Here is a 27,264-nt window from a genome sequence, read left to right as displayed (position 1 = left end):
AAAAATTGCATAAATACATCAACTCCTCTTATTATTCTGGCAATTAGAAGATAGAAATAATTTTGGTAATCCTTATTGACATATAACAGAAGAGGTTTAGTCTTATGTCATGTGGAGACTTTGAGAAAAATAAGTATATTTTAATGTGTATATAAACATCTGATTTCAACTGTGTTACTGTGTTTCTCTGCATCATGCTGTAGATGTAGTGAGTGTTATTCTTAATTAATTTGTTCTCTTCCCTTGCTTTGACGAAAATTGTTAGTGCAAGTGAACTTTACTATTGATTTTACTATTTACTATTGATCTTAATGAATTGTACCTCTCAACCCTCTTTTGTGTAGCCCCGAAGACTATGTGGATTTACTCTCGGGTCTCCCTCCAGATCTAGAAAAGCCAGACTGTGCAAGAGTGTTACAACTACCCTATAGTATCCATGCGTTCCAGCATCTCAGGGTGAGTAGATGGTCAGCTTATCATCAGTTGCACATAATTTTCAAATGTATGTGATGTGAAACAAAATCTACATTTGTACGGTGGTACATAGAGACTGCTGCAATCCAATTTGCTCAACCTGAGACATGGCTCTAAAGTATGACCATTTTGGTCGCACATGCAACCTAATTTCTCAACTGTACGACGAGGTAAAAAAAGAGGTGGCACCAGTGCAGGCGAGCGGCCGTTTGAGTGGAAAAAAAGTTTCCACAACTCTAAAAGTCTCCCTTTGGTTCAACAACATTCACACATCAAAACCAATCAGAGAGTGAAGGGCAGGACCCTCCTCTGATTGGGTGAGACACACGCGCACGCATGCACGCACACACGGACCTTGTGCACAGCAGCTTTGAAGCAGACAGAAAGAAAGAAAGAGAGAATTTTCTAACTGTTAGTCTGTATCTGTACTATTACAAAAAGTGGAGTGGCATGAATGAAATTAGTTCCAAATATTTTGGGTTGAAGCCAGATGAAGGAGGGAGTCCGCTAACATTAATGAGCTGGTATGTCGAATTTTTATTAAGAATGTCTACAAACCTGAAAGTGACACTCAATATAAAGCACAAACATCTCACTCAATTTTTTCAGCTGTGAACAACAAAACACAGCGGGACATTGGGGGCCCTCCACTTCTTGACAGCTTGCAATTTAAGGAAGCCTTTGCCCAACAATGCAAAACCGTGACAGCGTATATGGCGCAGCCTCACATATAGTGTTACTATTCCACGTGTTGAGAAACAAGCGTTTAAAGAAATCCTGCAGTCTTTTGATAGGCAGAATCTTGATGTAAAACAGGTTGCCTTGATCTGCTTGTGTTATTTTCTTTTTATTGTTATCAAATTCATTTTGTTGTTTTGCTTTTTTTCTTCACCAACTGGAAACTTGTAACAGTATATTGCCTGTTAAGGTATTAGTGACTCTTTATACTTCTGTGCCAATATTTAACATTTGTTTAACTGCAATTTTTGTGAACAAAGCCTGAGTCTGTTTTGTCTATTTTAATTGTTCCACAGTTCAATGCCAATGTTCATTATTCTTTAAAATTAAGTTACTGCTCTTAAAAAGTATCTACTTGAATTATTATGCTTGAATAACATTGCAGTATATCAGCAGCATAAAAAAACAACATAAATGATATCGTTTATCGTGATGGTTTCTGGGAAGATATATCATCCTAAAAATGTGTTATCATGACAGGCCTGGGTGAGTGGCCTTGTGGAAATAGCTGTGGGTGATAAAATGAAAAGAACGATTGACAACTCCCTGAAGAATGTTAAGTAAGTAAGTAAGTTAAGACCTAGTAAGTAACCTAAGTAAGTTAAGACCTAATTCGTCCAAAAATTAATTCGTCCAAAAGTCCTAACCAGCACTGTGACATGTAGAACTTTAGCACCAACACTTTTCCGTAAGTTACCCGTCTCTTGTGCTACAAATAAAGACCTCTATATTGATCAGATTGTCAGTTAATCATTTCCCAGTCAATATTCCCTGAAAAGGCAGGCAGCTATTTATTTTTTTTAAATAAATTAAATTAAATTAATTATTGACTTTTACTAAATATAAGTGAGCCTGTAAAACTGCTGTGTTAAATGTCATGCAGTCAAAAAGTTGGTGCACCCAGGAGAAAAAGGTTGGGCCCACCAGTTCAAAAATTTTGTCTAGAGCCCTGTGAGAGCAGCTGTTGCAGAGTTTGAGTTTTCAAAAGAGACATTATGCACCCCCTCCACCCCAATACTAAACAGTTCTCAGGTGTCTTGATAAAATCTCTCCATCAAAATACAATAAGGATAGAGAATTACAGCATGTTTAACAACTTACTCTCTTTTGGATTGGAGGTTCTGTCTCATGTAGCTGAACCAGTGTTAACCCTGCTTTTCTGTATGACTGGGCCAGTACCCGTACCACTACCAGGATGACCGAGGGGCAGCAAGGGTGTTTGGACGACGCAAGGGCTACTACCAGCCCAGTATGTGAAGAAAAGATCGAGCCTCCATAACAGTTCAATTTTATTTTTACTTTCGGAGGCAGTACTTGATCACCAAGCTACTGAATTACTCTCTCACGTTACCAAATTAGCCAAATTGTGGCATTACCAAATTCAGCACGTCTTGCTAACAGACACATTTTTGGAAATAGGCAAGTAAGTATGTTGTTGTCATTTGTTTTCTACTCGGCCTGCATGTCAGTGCATTTGAATGTTTTTTTTTTTTAGTAGTACTCAGTGCAAGAATCATTTGGCATATGCAACCTACGTACTATGAGTGTGAGCAGATTTTCTGTCATATGAAATAATAAAGTAACCGTAACGCATAACATGACTGTATTCTTACTGGTTTATTGTAGGGTGTGCAAGAGAGGGCGAACCTCACCTCCCCATTACTTTCAAAGGAGGACCCGATTTTTAGCTCTTTGTCACATAAACTGGGTCACAGTATAGACGTGGTGGGCCATCGCATCCATCAGGCATTACCGAGGGTAAGCTCTTTACATTTTGGACACAGGCATGTAATGTGAAAAACTTCTGACACTTACATTTTAGCTCTTTGTGTTAATGTATTTATAATTATATATATTTTTTTCAAGGATGATACTTGCAGGCGTTATGTTTTGTTGAAATGCTACTGATGCAGTGTGCCAAGTGCAATCATTCCAAGAAAAAAGTTTACATTTCTTTTATTTCGTCAATGCCAGTTTACATACACTATTTTGCCAAAAGTATTCGCTTGAATTTAAGTGACATCCCATTCTTAATTGATTCTCTCTTCTCTCCATTCTTAAAAACAGTCACTTAGCAATAAAAGGTTGATAGTTATCTGGGAATGCCGGTACATTATTATTTTTTTTATTTTTTTTATTTTTTTTGGGACAATTTTGCAAAAAGATGCACAGTCCTCTAGCATTTAGAGCAGTTCGAATGACTAATATTGCAATAGTCCGGTGCAATGACCATTGTGCAAAGGGCGCCGAGACTTCAAGGAGTGTAAGCGGTTTAAAGTGACGAGTAGTGCGATAATCTGGGACAATGTTGATACTCCTCAATCAGTGTGCAAATGGAGCAGATCCTACTCGGGCATGAGTGGCCAGTATTGGTCAACAACAAATAGTGCAACGTGGCGAGACTACTACAGTGAGTGCACAAGTAATATATAATTGGCCCAACAGAAATGTGACAACGAACTCAAGTCAAAAAATTGCCAGCATGTTGGAATGGAATTGTAGGTTAGGTGTTTAAGAAGTTGATCGCAAGAGGGAAGAAGCTGTTGGAATGTCTGCTAGTTCTAATTTGCATTGATCGGTAGCGCCTACCTGAGGGAAGGAGCTGGAAGAGCTGGTGACCGGGATGTGGCGGGTCCGAGAGGATTTTGCACGCTCTTGTCTTAGTTCTGGCAGCGTGCAAGTACTCAAGGGTGGGTAGGGGGGTACTGACAATCCTTTCAGCAGTTTTGATTGTCCGTTGCAGTCGGAGTTTGTCGTTTTTTGTAGCAGCACCAAACAAGACTGATGGAAGAACACAGTCAACACAATCAAACAATCAAGTTTAGGGATCACCCCTTCCTGTTCCAACATGTCTGTGCACCAGTGCACAAAGTAAGGTCCATAAAGATATGAGAAAATTTGATATGCATGACATTGACTGACCTGCACAGAGTCCTGACCTCAACCTGATAGAACACCTTTGGGTTGATTTTGAGTGGACAGTGAGCCAGGCCTTCTTGCCCAATGTCAGTGTGGGACCTCACAAATGCGCTCCTGGAAGAATCGGCGAAAATTCCCAGAAACTAACTCCTAAACCTTGTTGAAAGCCTTCCCGCAAGAGTTGAAGCTGTTACAGCTGCAAAGGGTGTTAGACTGGGATATCACTCACAAATCATGTGTGAGTCAAGGCAGGTGAGCAAATACTCATGGCAATATAGTGTATGTTATAATCAGTTAATTGTTGGAAATCTAGCAACAGATTTTTGTCAAACATCATATCAAACAAACATTGTAATTGTATATTAGACCCCTTTTAAAAAGAGATTACACATCTCAAGAGGTTGCTCAGTAATAATAGAGGTTTATATGTGGACTTTAAACCAAAATCTACTGCTATCCTTGCGACTTGTTTGTTACTACATATTAAAATAGTCTTGCCAGTTCAGCTATCAGTGCGAAGTCCAGAGATGTCAGAACAGTAAGCCAACAAAAGAATAATCGTGTGTTTGTGTCTTCCAGAATACATCATCATGGGTGCTATACAACATGGCTTCATTCTATTGGCGTATGTCGAACGATCCTCAGAGGGCAATGGATTGTGTGGTGCGCGCTCTACACTTTTCCCCTAGGTAGCGTTAGCCTCATCAAAGATCCTGCTGGATCCTTCAATTGATTGTATTTGTATGAGAGCGCCCACATATGCTCATATTCCCTCGCTCTTTGTGTGTTATCAGGCATCACAAGGATGTAGGCTTGGTTAATATGGCCAACATCCTGCACCGCGCCCATTTCTCAGCAGATGCTGCTGTTCTAGCCCACGCTGCCCTGGACCTACCCTCAGACCTGTTTACCAGTCACTACACTTTGGGAAACATTTATGCCGTGAGTTAAAAAGGGTCCACATTAGTACACTAGTGCTACAGTACTTGTAGCTTAAACAGCAAGGTTCACACTTAATGTTATTTAGACCAAAAAGTTAGTGCAATACTAGTTAAAGTTTTGTTTTTACTGCCAGTGCAATCGGGTGTGTTCATACATGTGCCTTTAGACAGTTACACAGCATATATAGTCAGTGTGTGGTAATCCTTCAGTGTGTATTAGAACTGTAGGTAACAACGATCTACAAATCTTATGTTCCCACATTCTCTGCCCTACCAGATGCTTGGGGAATACAACCACTCTGTGTTGTGTTATGAGCAGGCATTACAGGCCCAGCCGGGCTTTGAGTTGGCCTTGAGGAGGAAGCATGCTGTGCTCTGCCAGCAAAAGCTTGAGCAGCGCCTAGAAGCCCAGCACAGGTACGCACACACACATCCATTTTAACATAGATAAAAAGTACAACTTTACACACATTCAAAATGTAGTCATTAAAATCTAAAATTATGATTTTACGTAAGTACATACGTTTTTCACATACTACATAGTAAGTGCGTCTTTATACATTTGGAGCTCTGTATATGCATTACTAAGTAAAAGAAGGTTATCGAGGGTACTAGTTTTACGACTGAGTTCCACTCCTACAATGCTGTTATAACCTAAATTTGTAAATAAGTCGGAGTGCGTCGTAGTCTATCAGTAACCTACACTAGTAAAGTCATAATTACAGTTAATATTAGGGCTGCGGCGATACCACTTTTTTCAGACCAGAGGTGGTTTGAGTACTTTGGGTGGGCTGAGCCCATGATCTAATTTTGGAAAGTTACCCTTCTGAAATTTGAACTTTATAGACCTTGAAAAGACCATTTGGTGGATGACACTATTATTATTATTATTATTTCTACTTATTCAATACATTATAAAAGTCTGGTTTATTGTCAGTAAAGCACAGACCTTTTGTAACAGTATGAATACAATGAGTAAAAAACTCTTTGCTATTTGCTCGCGATAGCTCCAAGTGCCTAGTTAACTTATTAGCTAATAGCTACGCAGTATGCACCATTACAAGCTCCTGCCGAAGTCAGTGCCGACACATTACAGCAATTCAAGAGGAGGCATTGAAGCATCGCCGTGTGGTCAACTGTCATTTCATAGATTGTGTCAGGGTTTTAAATCAAGCATTACCTGGTCATTAGCGTTATCACAGCTGGAAATGTGTGTAGCTGTTCTGACCATAGATATTATGACTCTACGCCAGCACGCTGCAGCAGTTCGGCGAACTGACCTGCCAATGTGGCAGACATGTTGGGAAGGTCGATGTTCTCTTAAAAGGCAATGCATGGAGATTGATATTAAGCCATACTTTGCTAATTTCTCAATGATTTTCAGGAGGTTTACTTTTTTGTCAATGACAAAAGGTGTGCTATCATCACATATATTTTTTTCAGGCAAAAAAAAATAAATCTAAATAAATTTGAAGACGCAGGTCATAAGGTAGGCTAAAGCAAGTTTTGGGTGAGCTCAATAGGGCTGGCCTCGCCACTGTTTCAGGCCAAGTGCAAGTACTTGCATTTAAGTATTTGCCGATAGTACCGATACTTGATAAATGCCTTTTAAATCTCAAAAATTCACTCCTCTTTACACCTCTGTTATCTTCTGTGTTCTTTGATGACCTGAAATGGTTTGCAACAAATTTGACTTGACTGAAAACAATCTTGATGAACAGTACACCAATAAAATGCTGCAACAAGAACATTACTGTAATATTATTCAACTTCCACTGTAAGAATTACAATAGCTTTTCTCCACACTTTTTGTTTATACAAACATGGGACAACTCAAAAGGGCAGTGATGCAATTCAGTGATGACAACTATTCTTTATGATTTCATATGTATATATAATTATGGCTCTTCGTATATAGATCACTGCAACGAACCCTGAATGAGCTCAAGGAGTACCAAAAGCAGCATGACCACTACCTTCGCCAGCAGGAGGCGCTAGATAAACACAAGCTGTTGCAGGAAGAGCAGATCCTGCACAACATTATCCATGAAACCCAAATGGCCAAAGAAGCCCAACTTGGTAATATGCCAGTAACGGTGTCCAAGGTTTAAGGCAGTGATCATATTTTTGTGTTGTTAAAGATTTATCTTTAAAAAAGGTAATATGAAACAATGGAGGCCAAAATAATGTTATTGTGTAATAGTACTGTAGCGGCATTAGTAAATTTACCTGTGAAGTGGAAACATGATAGATACACTATTCTTGGCTTTCATATAAATGTAATGAAATAATATAAAGTATTTTATTGTCACAGGGAACCATCAAATTTGTCGCCTGGATCAACAGCAGAGCAGCCTCCACTGCCCTTTTGATCTGCCTGTACGTTATCACCGTGGTGACCTGTTTGAACATGTCCATTTTGTCCAAGTAAGTATTTGTAATCAGTATTTTCTTGTTGGATTTGTTTTGGAAAATACTGTACTGTAAAATTAATTTGGGTTGGGTTTCCACTACTTGTTTTGAGGGACATTTTTTTTCTATAATGTGGCTCAGTTTGCATGTGTCATCTCCATGTTTACATAACGATGTATAATATAAACATTAAGTGATAACTAGGGCTGCGACTAAAGATTTAAATAATTAAGGAGGGAGTGAATTTTTGAGATTTAAAAGATTAATCTGTTGATTATTTTTGCAATTAAAAAAATAAATAAAATTCCATTCCTTCATACAAAAACAGGACATTATTTCAAATTGGCAGTGCAGAAAATGTACAAACCGAAATTGATTGGCAGTGCAGAAAATGTACAAACCTAAATTGATTGTGATTCTGTTACTGTTTTCATCCTAAACATGTCAGAAAAAGGCAAACATGATCATTGTTTTCCAAAGTAAAATGTTTGCAAATATCTTATTTTGACTAAACACAAATCAGTCTGCTTTCATGTAGGATAACTGAAATCTATAGAAATATTTACTGTTGAGAGGCTGAAATTGCAAGGATTTGACAGTTTTAAGTTAAAAAAGGTCTTTAAACGATTAATTGATGATTTAAAATAGTTTCCGATTAATTTGATAATTGATTAGTTGTCAATCTATTGTTGCATGTCTTGTGTTAACGTAAGGCTCCGTTTTGCTGTATAGTGGCACTTTGCTCCTTTCCATAGATGGGACTACGTTGATCCTGTCGGCAAACTAATCAATCCCATTGACTGTGTTTTTTTTGGGGCTGTTGCCTCCCTTTGTTCATAGTTTGGCGAAGAGATATCTGTGGCTTCCAGTGTGGCACTTATGTCAGATCACAGTTCAAACCAGACAACATACACCCCTCAGCTCCATCCTTCTGTGTCAGGTGACCAGGATCCTGTCGCCGCTCTCTGGAATAGTCATCATGATGGGACACAGGCAAGAAGGCTAATTAGTTGACTGTAGTTAACAGCATATTCTTTTTTTCCACTTTTTTCTTTACAATGCAGAGCCTGCATATATTCTGGTTAAGGATTGACTTTGCAACACTCAGACAAATTGTGCATTTTTTCACAATTAAAGACAGTTGCCATGTTTCGTGGTAACATGTTTGTGGCTTGCTTGTGGCAAAATACCAGGATCAAGAATTATAGAAAACTGTACCCACCCTATTTCTGTTTTTAACCCATTTTGAGGGGATTGCCCTGTCTAATGAAAGTCATCCAGTCCTCATCCCATCCCACAAATTCCTGAGCTAATGGCCAGTATGGATTTCGTTGGCATGACAAGCTGCACTTTGAGGCGCTGAATCTAAAAAAGCAATTGTGAACTGCAAAGCACACACTAGCCCCTACAAGACAGCATGGATTGTGTGTTCCCTGTTGGAGGCTGCATGTCATCACCAAGCCACCAAGTTACACTTGTAAATTATTGTGCAGGCCCACATACAGTACATAGCGCAGTGGACACATGGCCAAACATTAGAGACTTTACATTAAGCTTAGTCTTAAGACGTTTTTCAAGGAAACTGATTTTTCTTAATGCATTCATGTTTTTTTCTGTAGGATATGCAAAAGTTGTTGTGGCCTCAAAGGACAGACTGCATCAGGGAATACCCAGGTGTTCCCCCTGCGTACTTGTTGCCATCATACCACCTTCTACACGAAACCAAGAGTCACAGGCAAGTACACATTCAAGATCTGTGATTATTTTGTGGGTAGGTCACTGTCGGTGACTGTGCTGCAAGAGTAAAAATACTGTATAAATTAATTTAATTCTCTCTGTGCACATTCAGCCCAGTGGCAACTCTCCTCTATGGGACTCATAGTCCTCCTCAGACAGTGACCCTGCCAGAGTGTGGTTATGTCTCTCAAGTACATTCTGCTCCCCTGCCTGCTTCACTGGACTGGCTTCTGGAAGGCAAGATGATGCCAGATCCCTTTGCCTCCAAGGTGTCTGTCTGTCTGTCTTTTTTCTGGGTGTTTGTAATGCATAACTAAAATGTTAGATGTAACATGGTATTTTGCAGTAGTGTAAAAGAGAGCCAAAACATTATCGTGTGTAATTACAGATATTGCAGTTCCGGAGTGGTGATTGGACGTTGGAACAAATTGGTTCCAGAATTGCCGAAATAATGAAATTAGTAAGCAGTCTTCCCTTAACACCCCTGTCATGCTCATGAGAAGCTGATCTCGCAATGTGTACATTATCGTCATACATACAGTATCATATACACCTGACCTATTATCACATACTCCATCAAATAACCATAGCATGTTTCTGAAGCCAAATATTGCTACACTAAGAAGGTATTGTTTGTGTAGGACAAATTATCCAGCTGGCAGGTCTATAATGAGGCATCTCTATTCTGGCGAGCCCAAGGAAATGGCAGTCATGCCCTTCAGTGCCTGCGCCAAGTGTGGATCAAAGCCCCGCCCTCCCATCGCCATTTGTCCCTCACAAATGCTGCTAACTTGCTGCTACATTTTGGATTGACCAATCACTCACAAACACTGGTGGAGCAAGCGCTGACTTACAATGCAACTGAGGTAGATATACATTGGTTTGTGACTTTCTTTAAATATTGTAATAGCTTCATATTTTGGACCATTGTGTCAAACTTACAGTTGGCATATAAGTCTGCTGAATGCACTGCATATATGAATCTGCACACTAATTAACAAGTGTAATTAGGTAGCTTGGTGATAAAGTGCTGCCTCCATGAGTGAAAGTACAATACTTTTACTGTCTTGGGAACTTGTGTGGACTTGGCAGTTCTCACTGGCTTTGTTACACTCTGGGCTAAACAACTAAGAAAACCTGAAATACCACACAGCCATAAGTATTCAGACCCTTTGCTGTGACACTCATATATTTATATATTCACCAACTCTACGAAATTAAAGAAGAGATACTCTTTTACCAGAAAAAAGTTGGTTGAAATGTGTGGGACGGACTAAAAACAGAGTTATCTTGATTCTAAAATGTTGCATCTCTGGCGTTTCTGCCTCATTAACATTGCCTTCAAATTTATCCATGACACTAGAGCTGCAAGTCTTTCAACGCCCTCCCGTTAAAACAAATTTTAAAATGCAGTCTTGCCACTTGAATGTTCAGATGACAAATAATAATAATAAATAAATAAAATAAAAATGTATTATGTTTTTGGCACTGAATTTATTAATGGGTACACCGGTTTCTTCCCACATCCCAAAAACATGCATGGTTGGTTAATTGGAGACTCTAAATTGGGTGTCGGTGTGAATGTGAGTGTGAATGGTTGTTTATATGTGCCCTGCGATTGGCTGGCGACCAGTTCAGGGTGTACCCTGCATCTCGCCTGAAGATAGCTGGGATAGGCTCCAGCACACCCGCGACCCTAGTGAGGATAAGTGGTACGGAAAATGGATTTATGGATGTCTTTGTGAGATATTAAAATCGGTTTGATGGTCGGTTTGGGTATGATTAATATGCAAAAAAAAAAAAAAAAACGTTTTCATGGCACTGTTTATTTTTATGCATGTTTAAATAGTTAATAAAAGACCTACTAGAGTTTGGTAGAAAAACTACATCAGTATTTTAACAACTCCCCTTTTCCCCCACCAGCCCCATGCGCTCCTCAGCCTGGTGAGCTTGCAATTGGCTCAAGGCAATGTGACAGGAGCTCTGGCCTTGTTTCGCCACACCCTGATGACAGCTGTTTCCTCCTCCACTTCCTTCTCATCTTTTGCTGACTGTGAACAGTGTCGTGCCAGTATACCTCTTCTGCGTTGCCTGCAGTTTTATCCCTTCCTTTACAACCTCTCAAACCAACAGCCCTACTCACGTGAGTAATTTTGATTCTAAGTAAAATGTTCTCCTTGCCAACAAAAAAAGCAACTGTCCGGAAAAGAACCTTAAATTCTGTGGGGGTGTTGTTACAAAACCTTCATGTTAAAGAGCATATTCTGCATGAATTTGAAGCATTAACAAATGAATAATTGTTAAAGAAAACTAACGTGATGTAGCATTATGTTCATTATATACATTTTAATATTTCAAAGCCTCAATACTAGGTATGGAACAGTTTTTGAAAACTGTCAAAACTGTTCGGTTTGACTGTTTCAGTTCGGCCCGCATGTGTTCCGTTCAGTTCATAACATGGCCAACTCTTTGTCTTGTTTTTTTTCTTCTCTTCTCATTTACCAATGAGGCAAAAGTGTTGCGCCACAGCACAGTATCAAGTTAACCGAGATGACGGTGCGGACACGTCATCTGCGTCATGGCCTCCAGCAATGCAGCAGCCATCATATTGCATGGGGCGCGTCAGCGATCTTGCTTTGCAGAGAACAGATACAGACCGTCGAGAAGCAGTAAGCTTACAATGGTACCGCAGTGTCTTTTCTCTCCAACGCAAGATCTCTGGTTTATCGACTTGAAAATCCTTTTTTTTTATTATTTTTTTTTAATTGCACTACTTTTTGACAAACAATATGTAACAGTTTTCAGTTCAAAATGAGTCTTTTAAATAAGAATAAATTATATATATTTTTAAAATGTACTCATAAAATTGTACTTTAGCAAGGCCTAATGAATAAATTGGCTATTAAAAAGTGCAATCACGTATTGCAACTTAATGGAAGCAAATAAAGTTGATGTATGGAAGGCGATAATATTACAGATCCCTGTCGTCAATATAATGAATTGTCACGGATAGTATGTTTCCGTTCTGCTTGACCAATGGTCAGTCGTTCACGGTCACAAACTACAAAAAACTTCACAGTTGTGATTTCCCCCTCTTTTACTTTATATATACTTTTTTTAAATTTTTTTTTTTTACTTTGTGGTTTCCGGTTATTTGTTTTTTTTCATTGCAGTCAGGCTGGCCGAAAAGTTCAAGTCAAGGCAGCCGCTACGATTCTCGTACCGTGACAAGCCACCTCTTCCCCAATGTGCTGAGAGGTTCAACTTCAAAATAAAAGCTTCATATATTACTACATTGGACATCAGTCTCATTTTAGGCTTTTACCTTGAAGTTGGCACTGGAGCGCAGTGCCGGAGCTTAATGAAGCCTTAACCATGCGTTTGCCCCCTGGTGGCTGGCTGACTAGGTTGCGGGCACTGCTGCAAATTAAGCACTTTTCATATGCAGCAGTGCTATTTATATAGCGCATTTCATACACAAGGTAACTCAATGTGCATTACATGATTAAAAACATTTAAAAACAAAGAAAAAACAGCTTAAAGTACAAGTAAACAGCATTAAAAGATCCCTATGATGAACAATATGTATGGATTTAAGTTTCCCTTGCCCAGATGTGTGTCGCCGGGCCCCCCGTCTGGAGCCAGGCCTGGAGGTGGAGCTCGAAGGTGAATGCATGGTGGCTGGGCCTGCACCTGTGGAGCCCTGCCGGGCACAGCCCGAAAGGGTAACGTGGGTCCCCCTTCCCATGGGCTCACCACCTATGGAAGGGGCCATAGGGGTCGGGTGCAGTGTGAGCTGGGCGATGGCCAAAGGCAGGGACCTTGACGATCTGATCCCCGGCTACAGAAGCCAGCTCTAGGGACGTGGAATGTCACCTCTCTGGCAGGGAAGGAGCCTGAGCTGGTTTGTGAGGTTGAGAAGTTCTGACTATTTATAGTCTGGCTCGCCTCCACACACGGCTTGGGCTCTGGTACCAGTCCTCTTGAGAGCGGTTGGACTCTCTTCCACTCTGGAGTTGCCTACGGTGAGAGGCGGCGAGCAGGTTTGGGTATACTTGACTTTGTGGTCGTGGCATTGGACTTGCGGCCACGTGTCTTGGACACTCTGGTGAAGAGAGGGGCGACGCTGTCAACTGATCACCACCTGGTATGGTGGTGAGTTGGCTACGATGGTGGGGGAAAATACCGGTCCGATGTGGCAGGCCCAAACGTATTGTGAGTGTCTGCTGCGAACGTCTGGCAGAATCCCCTGTCAGAAGGAGTTTCAACTCCCACCTCCGGCAGAACTTTGCTCATGTTCCGGGGGACATTGAGTCCGAATGGACCATGTTCCGCACCTCCATTGCTGAGACGGCCGACCGGAGCTGTTGCCGTAAGGTGGTTGGTGCCTGTCGTAGCGGCAATCCCCGAACGGTGAGGGATGCCGTCAAGCTGAAGGAGTCCTATCGGGCCTTTTTGGCCTGTGGGACTCCTGAGGCAGCTAATGGGTACCGGCTGGCCAAGCGGAATGCAGCTTTGGTGGTCGCTGAATCAAAAACCCGGGCGTGGAAGGAGTTCGGTGAGGCCATGGAGAACGACTTCCGGACGGCTACGAGGAAATTCTGGTCCACCATCCGGCGTCTCAGGAGGGGGAGGTAGTGCACCATTAACACTGTGTATAGTGGGGATGGGGCGCTGTTGAATCTCAGATTCAGAAGGAGCAGTGTGGTTTACATCCTGGCCGTTGAACAGTGGACCAGCTCTGCACCCTCGGCAGGGTCCTCGAGGGTGTATGGAAGGTCGCCCAACCAGTTTACATGTGTTTTGTGGACATGAAGAAGGCGTTCGACCGTGTCCCTCGGGGGGTCCTGTGGGGGGTGCTTCGGGAGTATGGGGTACCGAATCCCCTGATACTGGCTGTTCGGTCACTGTACGACCAATGTCAGAGTTTGGTCCGCATATCCGGCAGTAAGTTGGACTAGTTTCCGGTAAGGGTTGGACTCCGCCAAGGCTGCCCTTTGTCACAGATTCTGTTCATAACTTTTATGGACAGAATTTCCGAGGCGTAGAGGGGGTCCGGTTTGGTGGGCCTCAGTATTGCATCTCTGCTTTTTGCAGATGATGTGGTTCTGTTGGCTTCATTAAGCCGTGACCTCCAACTCTCACTGGAGCAGTTCACAGCTGAGTGTGAAGCGGCTGGGATGAGACTCACCACCTCCAAATCTGAGACCATAGTCCTCAGTCGGAAAAGGGTGGCGTGCCCTCTCCAGGTCGGGGATGAGATCCTGCCCCAAGTGGAGGAGTTCAAGTATCTCGGGGTCTTGTTCGTGAGTGAGGGAAGAATGGAACGGGAGATCAACAGGCGGATTGGTGCAGCATCTGCAGTGATGCGGACTTTGTATCGGTCCGTTGTGGTAAAGAAGGAGCTAAGCCGAAACGCGAAGCTCTCAATTTACCGGTCGATCTATGTTCCTACCCTCACCTATGGTCGCTGAGAGACTATGTCTCCCAGCTGTCCTCGGGATCCCCCGCGAAGACCTGGATGATTGGCTTGGGAGCGGGAAGTCTTGGGCGTCCCTGTTAAAGCTACTGCCCCCGCGACCCGAACTCTGATAAGTGGAAGAAAATGGATGGATGGATGAAACAGCAGAACTTTAAAATATATTATGAGCTGACTGGTAGTCAGTGTAAATACTTTAGAATTGGGGTAATATGCTCTGACCTCTTTGTTCTGGTCAGAACCCGAGCTGCAGCATTCTGAATGAGCTGCAGCTGTTTAATGCTCTTTTGGTGGGTCTAGTCAGTCTACTTGATAAAAGCATGAATGAGCTTCTCCTGGTCTGCTTCGCACATGCAAGCCTTCACTCTGGATATGTTCTTCAGATGGTAGAAGGAAGTGTTAGTAATTGATTTTATATGACTGTTGAAATTCAGGTCGGAATCGATCAGTACACCAAGGTTTCAGACTTGGTCTTTGGTTTTTAAAGAGAGTGACTCCAGGTATTTATTAATAGCAATCCTCTTTTCTTTATTGGCAATAACAATTATCTCAGTTTTGTTGTAGTTTAATTGAAGAAAATTTTGTCTCATCCAGTTATTTATCTGTTTTAGACAGTGACACAAAACCTCAATTGAACTATAGTCTTCTTGAGGTCACTGCTAGATATAACTGTATGTTGTCTGGATAGCTATGATAGTCAATTAAAGTTCTGAAGAATTTGACCCAAAGGTAGCATATACAGGCTGAACAGGAGGGGTCCAAGAACTGACTCTTGAGGGACCCTGTAGGTCATTGCCATTTGATGAGATTGAACACTTCAAATGGTTACAAAATAAAAGGGGGTGGGGGTGTGGGGGGGGGGGGGGGCACCTTAAACTGGGAAGCCCAGACTTCCCTCTCCTCCCACTTGGTCCAGCTCCAGCTAGGAGATATGGTTTCTCAAGGGTGTCCTGGGTCGTCACCTGGGTCCTCCTACTGGTGGGGCATGCCCGGAACGCCTCACCTTCCCTCACTGAACAATAGATACTTAAACTCTACTTGGGACAGGATCTCATCCCCGACCTGGGGAAGGCTCTCCACCCTTTTGTAACTCAGATTTGGAGGTGCTAATTCTCGTCGCAACCCGTTTACACTCGGCTACAACCCTAAGGGCCCTGCCACCGAGAAGCTTTTTAACCACCTCGAGGACCTTAACCCCAGAAATAGGAGAGCCAACATTACATCCCCAGTCTCTGCTTCCTCATAGGAAGACGTGTTGGTGGAATTGAAAAAGCAAGGCCCTCCTGATTATTTAACCATTAGGAAGCGTTTTGTAATATGTTACTCTTCTCTGGGCCATGGCATCCCCAGTCTCTGCTTCCTCATAGGAAGACGTGTTGGTGGAATTGAAAAAGCAGGGCCCTCCTGATTATTTAACCATTAGGAAGCGTTTTGTAATATGTTACTCTTCTCTGGGCCATGGAGCCCCATGTGTCAGGTAGCTTTTTCTTTCTCTAATCTGATCCTGAGAAAAACCCAATGGGGTTCCTTGACGCTGCAAGTGGTAATGAGTACAGCATTGAGTATTTTAGTATTTCACACTTCTGACATGAGCGCAGACAACACACCCACTTCTTTATTCATATCAGTGAGAATTACATGAAAAGTGCTCTGAATTGGAGAAATGTTACCACTCAATGATTTAAACCTGCTGTAAATAGCTGAGGCCAAAATAAGAATGTTACTCTCAAAATCAGAATCATCTTTATTTGCCAAGTATGTCCAAAACACACAAGGAATTTGTCTCCGGTAGTTGGAGCCGCTCTAGTACAACAGACAGTCAATTTACAGAACACTTTGGAGACATAAAGACATTGACAAAAAACAATTGTGCAAAAAGATGCAGAGTCCTCCAGCACTTAGAGCAGTTCAAACGACTAATATTGCAATAGTCCGGTGCAATGACCATTGTGCAAAGGGCGCTGAGACTTCAAGGAGTGTATCCGGTTTAAAGTGACGAGTAGTGCGATCATCTGGGACAATGTTGGTTGTGCAAATGTTACAGATACTCCTCAATCAGTGTGCAAATGGAGCAGATGCTACTCTGGCATGAGTGGCCAGTATATGCAAATAGTGCAGCATGCCGAGACAACTACAGTGAGTGCACGAGTAATACGTAATTGGCCCCACAGAAATGTGGCAACGAACTCAAGTCAAAAAATTTCCAGCTTGTTGTAATGGAATTATAGGTTAGGTGTTTAAGAAGTTGATCGCAAGAGGGAAGAAGCTGTTGGAATGTCTACTAATTGTAGTTTGCGTTGATCGGTAGCGCCTACCTGTTACTCTCCATGGCCAAATATTCCTCCAACAAAGCACATGGACTACACAGTAAACACACAACACACAGTATAAAAATATTCTCCAACTGATGTGTTTTATATTTACATGTCATGACATTTTAAACAGGCTTTACAGTTCTTCCCATGTTTGATGATTTTACTTGCATTCATAATTATTTTGACACAGCAGTCGGATCGTTTATTGAAGCAGATAACTGTGACATTACTAGATAATTTAATATTAGGAATTGTTTGTCTAACGCCTTTACCGAACTGTGTTTATCCAGAGGGTTCTGCTTGTGCTGCTGACGACTTTGCCATTCAGTGGGAGGGCGGTGAAGAAAAACAAGATACAGCTTCCATTTCAGCCATAGAGGACTCTTTGCTCTTTGAAAGTAAGAATATGATCTAGTGACGCAGTCAGTGACTGTGGAAAACAGGAAGGATACTTTTTCTGCCATCCAGTGGGAACCCCCTCAAATCTTCATCAGCAACCATACTGTATTATTTTCATACTATATTATCATAATCATATGCTTTATACGTTGTTTTTAAATGGGAGCTGTATTTGTCTTGTCAGTTTGAAGATGTACCATAAAATAGAAACTTTTTCTTCTCTGGCCACTAATGCTCTGAGGTCGCTGTTTTATTTGGGTTACTTTATTTCCATATTTGATGCTGACATTTCTACTCAATATGTCGCGACAGTCTTGCAAATGAGGCCATCCAAACTGCTCCACCCCAAGCAAGAAAGAAGTCTTTGGAGTTTTAAAAAAAAAATTGTTTTTAAAGAAAATATTTAATCTAGTCTATGTATTTGTTTTTATGCCAATACATCAACATGTCTTTACGTACAACCGTTAGATGGTGCAAAAAAGTTTGGGGACTACTGCAATGCAGAGTATGGCTTTCGTTACCATGACTACCAGGGTTGCGCTAGCCCTCAGTGTGGGGGAAAATGCAAATGTGTAAAATACAATAAAAGGAGGACTCCGGCTGTTGCGGATCTTCGCTCTGCCTAGCTGACAAGTCATGGCTGGAGAAAACTCTGTGGGGCAGCACTCTAAATTAGCCACACTTAACGTCTGACAAAATTCAAAATGGCTAGCGAGAAGACTCATTTTGGGAAGAGGCATCTTTAAAAAAAATTGCTTAGTTGTTTAATTTTGCACTTGGCGGGTGGGCAGGCAATCCAGAGACCCAACTATTTGCACACAAGCATTTAAAAAGTGACTTTTCAACATTAAAGGTATGTAGTATAGTTCACTGTAAATACTCCGCCCAATGTACAGTATTTTGTGCATCCTTATATCGCTGCATCATAGTAACATTGTCTACAATTCCAATAACACATCATCTCAAATGAAATTTGACGTGATTGTGATTCCTGTTTCTCTGCAATTGCTACAGAGGTCATCTTGGACACAAACGGGTCTGGTGAGGCTGCTGGAAAACAGCATGCTTCTCTTTCGTCTTCAGAGACGACCCCCTCACTTGGAGAGCGAGGGGTCGAAGGTGAGGAGGAGTGGCAGCTGAAGGAAGATCTGATTGGAGCATTCGAGGGGGCTTTGGATGTCAGTGGCAAACGAGGAGACTTGCAGGGCATCCGGGTGCTCAAGAATGACCATGTGATGGGGCCCCGCAGTAGTGGAGGGTCCTGCTTTGGAAACTGTGAGGATGACGACGGATCAGAATGGGTAACGGCACATACTCCTACTGCCTAGGAGTGAAACTTGAGGCCTGGGGGCCACATCCGGCACGCTACATCATTTTATGCGGCATTTATTTATTTTTTTTGGCTCAAATCTGTACCAAAATTTCCAAAATTTGTAATAAATAATAACACTGAGATATTGCAAGCATTTTTGTTACCAAACCCCTTTTTACAGTAACTTTAACAAAGTTAAACAAGCTATTGTCCTTGACTTCTGGTTTAAAAACTATCTATCCATTTGTTGTGTATGTTATATGAAGAGGCGATTAATAATAATATTAATTATGAGCATAAGCGGCACAGAAAATGGATGGATGGATTATTATCAAAAAGTCTTTACGTGCAACCATTAGAGAAAAAAATAAAAATAAAATAAGATGTTTCAATAATAATAATCATACTAATAATTCTGATTATTATTATTACGGGGCATTAAACATATGGTTTCACAGTCAAAATGGACCTCTGAGCGAAACTAACTATAATGTGGACCGTTACAAAAATTTGTTTGACACTCCCCACCTACTGTATCGAAATTGGTCATGTAAAACAAGTGGTCTCAATGGATCTATTGTTTGGCCTTTTTGATTGTGTGTTATTTTGATGTTGCTTATCAGATCACTTTTCAAGTAAAGAGAGTAAGAAAGGCAAAGTTGGATGGCACTGAGAATGTGGCCGTCTCTGATGACAGCCATGGTGGGGAGCCAGTGCCTGAAGAACATTCTCTTCTGGAGATTAGCGGACCAACTATCCCATCAGCAGGTCCTCCAGGTACCACTAATTTACACCAGGGGGAATTAAGGACAAGGACTGAAAGGGGCTGGACTCCCAACAGGTTGAAGATACAACTTACTTTTTTTCTTTGCCATTTCTAGGCCGCTGGAGGGACTATACAAGTTTTGGCTGGCCACGGCCAGAGGAGTGTCAACACACACGAAGGGTTGATCTCACCACTGCGGCAAGCACCTGGCTAGCTGTGTCGGCCAAGAACATCGAGTAGGCTTTTTTCTTGTGGCATTTTTATCTAGATCTGGTTAATTTCCCCGTTTTCTAACAATGAAGGCTATTAACTTCAGCTTGAGTTTTCACTTTCTTGGATTAGTGGCACAGATGTGCTCTTTTGACAGTGAAATGGGTAGTCCACTGTAGGCATTCACTCAAACTCACGTCAAACTTCTCACACTTCAGCTTCAAACCCGATGATGGAGGTTTAGTTCCAAGTCTGTCCCTTAAAAAGTGGCTACTCCACCACCACGCAGTCTTGCTATCTTCTCTGTACAACTATCATCGGGTCATCGTTTCAGTTCAAGTCAGCTATAGCCTCTTGCATTCTGTCACCCAGAAGTATCTCTGTCGCCTGTTGTTTACAAACATTCTGAATTGGTCTGTACATACAGGGTGTCCTTGGTTTATGATGGGGTTTGTTACTGCAGCGGTTACGTAACCCGAATCTTGCATGCGAGCGACCATAAGATAGGGCTAATGTTTCCGGATGCTTTGCCAAAACAACAATAGAAACATCTGCAACTTAGTTCGAAGTGGGCTGAAATATCCAAGTTTGGGCAGTCACAATTTAAGACCTGCATGACAAAGCTGCTCTTTTTTTTTTTGACTGCTTTGTGCTGTCTGATTGGTCAATGAGAGTCAATTGACACTAGTGATCACATTGGATTAGCGCAACTGCGCCTTATGTGGAAGTCAAAGATGGGAGTCTAATAATAGATTGTGATAATGGCTAAATAAAAGTAGCGATGCGGCATGTCAATCATTGTAACGGAGTAAAAGTATCAATTATTCTTTACATAAACACACAAGTATAAGTAACGTGTATGGTACTTTGGTATGGTATGGTAAACTACTCTGACAAGTACAATTTATCCAAAATGTTACTTGAGTAAATGTAATGGAGTAAATGTAGCGCATTACTTGCCCACCTCTGGTGACCACATATTCTGCCGCTCGGCAAATTCGTTTACTGCGTGTCATCGTAACCTTGAAAAGTCGCATGTAGGTACTACTGTAAACTGAGGACCATTGTTTATCTGTGGTTTGGGGGTGATACACGATTTTATATTATTCCCCCAGCATCACAGAGCACATAGATTTTGCGACCCCGCTCCAGGAGCCAGCTGTCGAGCCTTTATGCAATGCAAACCTCGCTGCCAGTATGCACACCCTCGACCACCTGGCAGGCATGGCTAATCGAGCCGCCATCCACTATACAGGAGAGAGCCAACTCAGTGAGGTAGCCTAACGCATGGGTCAAACACTAAAAGGATAATCATACTTAAATACAAAAATTATATTATTATAACGTATATTATTTTAATGTCCTTGCCCTCAGGTCCTGCAAAATCTTGGCAAAGAAGAATTCTCGCCTCAGTCCTTTGAGCAGGTGGGGACTCGAATTGCTAAAGTATTGGAGAAGGTAAGTTAGAATTTACATTTTAATTTAAAGCAAAATTGTTTTTTGAACAATGTGAGTTCAGTCACTTAGTATTTAAAAGGAAAAAGTAGAGCACTTGCTTCAAAGGGTGTTTTTGAGATTAAGATGCATTTAGGAAAATTTACATATATTGCTATGCTGGCGACAGCCAAGGCTGGAGAAATAATTGCTCTATAATGTGAACTAGACTAAATTCTGAAAAATTAATAGACATAAAATCATTATCATTATGACCTTTTAAATCAAATGTTTTCATAACTTAAAACATAGTTCTCTTGTAGAACCAGACATCATGGGTATTATCCAGTATGGCTGCACTTTATTGGAGGGTGAAAGGTCAAGGCAAGAGAGCAATTGACTGTCTGCGACAGGCCCTCAATCACGCCCCGTATCACATGAAGGTAGGTAATGCCTGTGCCTTTAGCAACAGTCAATGAGATGTTATTTCCTCTTCCAATGAGGTTTTTGTTGGGCTATGCTTACTTTCTGGTTGTGTGCAACTTCCTCACTACAGTATTTAATCAATTTGAGTTGATTAATGATGGGTTTGTATTCCGAAGAACAGAAAAATACAGAATCGGAAGAGAAGTAATTGTGAATCTATGAAACTTTACCATCTTTAGCTACTAAGATTGGAAATAGTAGTCATTTACCAATTGCTTTCCCAGATGATAAATCAGAGGAGGCCTTCTTGCTCTAACTTAGCAAACCCTCGTTTGTAGGGGGCATGAGAAATAATCAATTATTCCTCATGCCCCCTAGTATCATTTATTTCTCATGAGAAATAAATTATACTGAATAAATTGATACATTTCAATAATCGATTATTAAATAACAACATAGGTGGAACAAAAGAAGTGGAACTGTGACGTGCAGCGCCCACCAGGCAGTCAGTGTCATGTTGCAATAGGGCGCAACCATATAGTACTTAAATGAGATGTTACAATATTGACGGTATTGCGAGTGGTGAATACATCAGAATTGGCTTTATTGGCCAAGTATGTTACAAGATACACAAATAATTTGTCTCTGGTAGTTGAAGCCACTCTCGCATGACAACAACAGCCACTATAATAAAATGTATTTAATTTAAGACATTAAAAAAAAAAAAAAAAGCACAAATATGTGAGAGTCATTGACCAATTAAAGTGTGCCAGTAGTGTGGTGATGCTGATATAATGGCGATTGTGCAAATGATGCAGTCCTCAAGCAATTTAAAATGAATTTTTTTTAGTCCTGTTCAGCTGTTAGGTCAAGCCGAAAGGAGGACCTGTATGCCTTTTAGGCCGGAACAGTTGTACTGTGCCACAGTAGAGTTTTTAAGCTGCCGCTGTGGTTCTTTGTATTCTGATTATTTTTTTGAAAACTCTAGTCAGAGGGGAACAAGGTTTTAAAAGGGAGTGACAGATAAAACAAAAGGAAGAGACAGTGAAATGATAACTAAATAATATAGGAAGAGAAGACAACAAAAGACAGGACATTAGCTGTAATAAAGATGAGGAAACTAAATCATTATACAGTGGGTACAGAAAGTATTCAGACCCCCTTAAATTTGCAGCCATTTGCTAAAATTATTTAAGTTCATTTTTCCCCATTAATGTACACACAGCACACCCCATATTAACAGTAAAAAACTGAATTGTTGAAATTGTTGCAGATTTATTAAAAAAAGAAAAACTGAAATATTCAGACCCTTTGCTGTGACACTCATATTTAACTCGGGTGCTGTCCATTTCTTCTGATCATCCTTGATGGTTCTACACCTTCATTGGAGTCCAGCTGTGTTTGATTATACTATTTGGACTTGATTAGGAAAGCCACACACCTTTCTATAAAAGCCCTTACAGCTTTTACTGTCAATATGGGGTGCTGTGTGTATATGAATGAGGAAAGAAAATAACTTCAATTATTTTAGCAAATGTCTGCAATATAACAAAGAGTGAAAAATTTAAGGTAGTCTGAATACTTTCCGTACCCACTGTATGCCTATTTGTCAATTGTTTGTAAATCAACATCATAATCATTCTGAGTACCGGTACTTCTTAGTGTGCGTGACTGCTTTTCATACAGAACAACTTGATGACATCACAGTTGTAGAAAGATGACAAATTACCGTAATTTCGCATTGTGTAATGCACAATTTCTTCCCCCAAAAATTGTCAAAAGTCAATAGTGCACATTATATATGGGTATAGGAGAAGATGGAAAAAGACTTTCCCATTTTATAAATGTAGGCCTAAAATGACACATTAGGTGTTAGTGTTGTAAGGGGCAGTAGTGCGATACCCTGTGAAGGAACAATATAGGACAGGACTGGACAGGACAAGGACAGGATAGATGTAGTGGACCCGGCTGTACAACTGAAGTATGGTGGGAGTGGCTATGTAAATTCTAAACATCTTTAGAACTAGAGTACACGTGAGGGGATACCCAGGATGTTTGCATAGTTATGAGTTATTTATCGCAATGAGTGGCCCCACACCAAGTGAATGAGTCACAGAGGTGAGTATCTACGGACACATGCAAGTGAATTGACACCGTCTCGCATGCACAATAACCTTCAGAAGTGACCTGTAATTGCCGCGCCTGCACCGCGGTTGCTGAGGACCCCACGCCACCCAACCAAGAGGCGGGATCTGGCACAGGAGCTCACCCGAGAGCAGCCAAGTATGGTCTACCGGCCTCACCGGAGTGCCCGAAACCGGCCACCTGGAGGAGGCCACAGGGGCCCAAAGCTACCCAACACCCCCAGCGCCCCGCCACCAGGAGAACGAGACACCCCCCACCAACCCGCAGGGCCGGCCAATGTAGCCAGTCTCCGCCCAGCCAGCAGGCGAGACAGTGTTCCCCGTTTGGTGGAAAGGAGGGCGGCTAGGGACCCCCAACAACATAATGATAAGGGGGACACCCAGGAGAGCAGCCACAGGGTATGAGAGGGGAGCCCCCACCCCGAGGAGCCATCCAGCCAGAGGGGCCCGGGCCAGGAACACCGCCATTAGCCTAGTTTAAAAGGATTCATAGAGCAATTATCTGACGATTGTGCAAGTGGTGGATCAAGTTCTCGACCACAGGAAGTGGGCCGTAGTAAACAGTATGCAAATAGTGCAGCATGATAAAATAGTGAGTGTGCGAATAATGTCACAGTGTCCTGACAGAGATTTGGCAGCATGTTACAATGAAATTGTCAGTCAACTGTTAAAGACGCTGTTGGAATGTCTGCTGGTTTTTAGTTTGCATTGTTCGATAGCGCCTACCTGAGGGAGCTGAAAGAGGAGGTGACCAGGATGTGGAGGGTGCAAGAGGATGTTGCATGCCGTCTCGTCACCATCTTTGATGAGGCCAATGACTGTAGTGTTGCCTGCAGACTTCAGGAGTTTGACAACTGAGGGCATTGAGGTCAAGTCGTTCGTGTAGAGAGAGAGAAGAGCAGTAGAAAGAGGACACATCCTTGGATGGCCCCAGTGCTGATGGTACGTGTGGATGAGGTGGTGTCCCCCAGCCTCACCTGCTGTGTCCTGCCTGTCAGGTAGCTGTAGATCCACTGGGAGATGGCAGGCAAGACTTTGAGCTGGAGAAGCTTAGAGGAGAGGAGTTCGGGGATGATGGTGTTGAATGCAAAACTGAAGTCCACAAACAGGATCCTCATGTAGGTCCCTGCGCTGTCAAGGTGTTCCAGGATGAAGTGCAGTCCCATGTTGACCTTATCATCCAGACCTGCTTGCTCGTTAGGCAAGCTGCAGTGTCTCCAGCAGGGGTCCTATGACTAGTGATAGACAGATATGGTTTTTTTTTTCAGGGCCGATACAGATTATTAGTAGTCAAGGAGACCGATAAGACTGGGGAACAACTTGAAAAAATAATTCTGTTGTGTTAGTTTTATGTTGATTAAAACTAAATTTGCCATGCTGATTCCAAAATTGCAGTCAGTTTGTTTTTCTAGCATGTCAGGTTTTTATCTCCACAGCTTACCCTGCAGGTAAGCAAAATTCCACTGATGAGCTGTAGTAAGACTTGCCAGCTGATTACGATTGGACTCATCTACACCTATGCGGCAACTTGTTTGTGCAGTCGCAATTGAGACAGTGCGGTGAGAGGTGTGTGCAGCTCACAATACGTCAGTACTATCAATATCTGCAAACACAAAGCTAGCATAGTAGGAATTAAAGGTCAGAGGAAAAACATTTTAAACCTTTTCTTGATAACTCTAGAACCCCTTTACAAACCACATCTGCCATTTCGAAGTGATTCTATAGCAGATAGACAGCGGTTACAGCAGTATGTCCTCTGACCTTTAAGTTTAAGTGTGCCTGTATGTTAGTATTAAGTGAATTAAACAGTGATCAGACAAGCCCAAAGCTGCACGGGGTATAGCAGTGGTCTAGAATGTTGTTTTCCCTGTGGGGACAGTCAGTGTGCTGCTTGTATATAGGGAGCTTGTGGTTATGTTTTGCTTGCTTGAAGTCCCCAAAAATAATGAGGGGTTGGTTTACTTGGTCAGCCAGCGTTTGAAGTGCGGCCTTCGTGTTAGCCTGGGGGCGAATGTAAACACCAACAAGAATGAATGAAGTAAACTTGCACGGTGAGTAGAATGACTTACACTTCAAAAACAGCAACTCCAAGTCACTTGTGTGTGTACTGTGTGCTGAGCTCTGTGATATCAGTGCACCATTTTTCCATTGATGTAGAAGTATATCCCGCCATCTGTTGTTTTCCGGATGGCTCCATGTCACAGTCCGCTCGGTGAAGTTGGAAGTTGGGCAGCAGAATGGCGTTGGGGATGCGTTCACAAAGCCAAGTCTCCGTGAAGCAGAGGGCGGCAGAACGTCCATTTTCTTGGGTAGAGAGCATATATTGGTGACACAAATCGACGAAATTGGCATTTGAAATCCTCCCTGGCGGACCTTAACTTGCACTCTGGCACGCTTCCCACCGTGTTGCCGTCTTCACCTCCTCCATGCACCATAGTTTGCAGCTGCTCCTCTAGTAACTAACTCGGAGAAAAAACTTTGTGGATATGTGAAAGTTAGCGAAAGAAGGGTCGTAGTAGACTCACTAATGTTTAGCGACTCTTCCCTAGTGTAAGTAAGTTTCGTTATGTCTCCAAAGACGAAGGAAAAAGACAAAAACAAGGACAATACGAGAGAGCGCGTTACCGAGGCGTCCACGCATGTAGGCGCCATCTTGGTCATATATAAAGTACAGTCTACGCATACCCACATACGTGCTCGTGCAAACGTTCAAGCCACGTGTCTGAAAGCTGGTTGGTGGAAATGCTCCAATAGTAAGGACTCCCCCCTGCCCACTTATGAAATTTAGACTTTTTCTCTGCTTTTGAAATCTGTTAGAATTAACTGACAGCAAAAGTTAGCCTACTAATATTTACTAATAAATATTAAGAATATTAAATGTTTATCATCAACTAAAAAGTTTGAATTTGGGAAAATTCTATATAGTCATTAAGATCCTTTTTGAGAATGATCAAATAAGTGAATCAATTTAACACTTACTGTATTTGATGAAATTTGATTATTTCGCATTTAATATAGTTTACCATTTGAACCGCTTTTATACTCACATCTTGATGATGAAAAGTGTCACTTGTGTCACCCTCTTTATACTTGGCTGACAATGACAGCATTGCTACTGCGAAGTGCATATTTATACAGTATTACATTTTTACAAGGCATGAAGTTAAATATAATCAATATTCTACTTGGATGGAAGGTTTTTCTTTTTACAATTCAATATTAAAATTAAAAAAGATTTCTTCATATCAATTCATCACAATATTTAGGCCTGACTTACAGGAAATGGTTATTTGTTGTTTATAGTCCATGGTGTGTTAGTCATACTATAGAATTTATTTCTTGTTTAGGGAATAATGCTTACGGTAAACTTTGCCCTGAAAAATAGCATGCTAAATCGCAATAGCAATTTTTGTTTAAAAGAAACAAACAAGAAAAACCTCGCAATTAAGAATATTTCCCATTTCGTTCAGCCCTACTCCTGACTGATGACTAGGTAGTTTTAGTTGGACCCACATCATTAAAGCTTATCGGTTTCCCTGTGACGAGGACTGGCTAAGT

At 41.6% G+C, this 27,264-nt stretch overlaps 1 protein-coding gene across 3 annotated transcripts in view; it reads left to right on the top strand.

Moving 5' to 3' along the window:
- Positions 1–27,264, top strand: part of ttc17 (tetratricopeptide repeat domain 17) — a 37,324-nt gene that overhangs the window by 6,642 nt on the left and 3,418 nt on the right. The window contains exons 4-23 of one of the 3 annotated variants that reach the window (XM_061670251.1): positions 345–456; positions 2,839–2,970; positions 4,711–4,820; positions 4,926–5,073; positions 5,350–5,489; positions 6,991–7,151; positions 7,387–7,499; positions 8,325–8,477; positions 9,104–9,219; positions 9,334–9,490; positions 9,610–9,681; positions 9,863–10,087; positions 11,145–11,364; positions 17,306–17,413; positions 18,429–18,715; positions 19,350–19,503; positions 19,608–19,728; positions 20,818–20,977; positions 21,077–21,160; positions 21,460–21,579. In XM_061670251.1, the coding sequence (XP_061526235.1) occupies positions 345–456; positions 2,839–2,970; positions 4,711–4,820; positions 4,926–5,073; positions 5,350–5,489; positions 6,991–7,151; positions 7,387–7,499; positions 8,325–8,477; positions 9,104–9,219; positions 9,334–9,490; positions 9,610–9,681; positions 9,863–10,087; positions 11,145–11,364; positions 17,306–17,413; positions 18,429–18,715; positions 19,350–19,503; positions 19,608–19,728; positions 20,818–20,977; positions 21,077–21,160; positions 21,460–21,579 (2,893 nt within the window). Of the gene's footprint in view, positions 1–344; positions 457–845; positions 999–2,838; positions 2,971–4,710; positions 4,821–4,925; positions 5,074–5,349; positions 5,490–6,990; positions 7,152–7,386; positions 7,500–8,324; positions 8,478–9,103; positions 9,220–9,333; positions 9,491–9,609; positions 9,682–9,862; positions 10,088–11,144; positions 11,365–17,305; positions 17,414–18,428; positions 18,716–19,349; positions 19,504–19,607; positions 19,729–20,817; positions 20,978–21,076; positions 21,161–21,459; positions 21,580–27,264 lie in introns of those variants that run through there. The other 2 variants (XM_061670252.1, XR_009768169.1) reach the window with 2 other exon arrangements.

Source organism: Phycodurus eques, chromosome 2 (assembly GCF_024500275.1).
Source record: "Phycodurus eques isolate BA_2022a chromosome 2, UOR_Pequ_1.1, whole genome shotgun sequence".
In the NCBI taxonomy this organism is placed as follows: Eukaryota; Metazoa; Chordata; class Actinopteri; order Syngnathiformes; family Syngnathidae; genus Phycodurus; species Phycodurus eques.
Note: the sequence above shows the minus strand (reverse complement) of the source record. Positions and strands in the feature narration are given on the sequence as shown.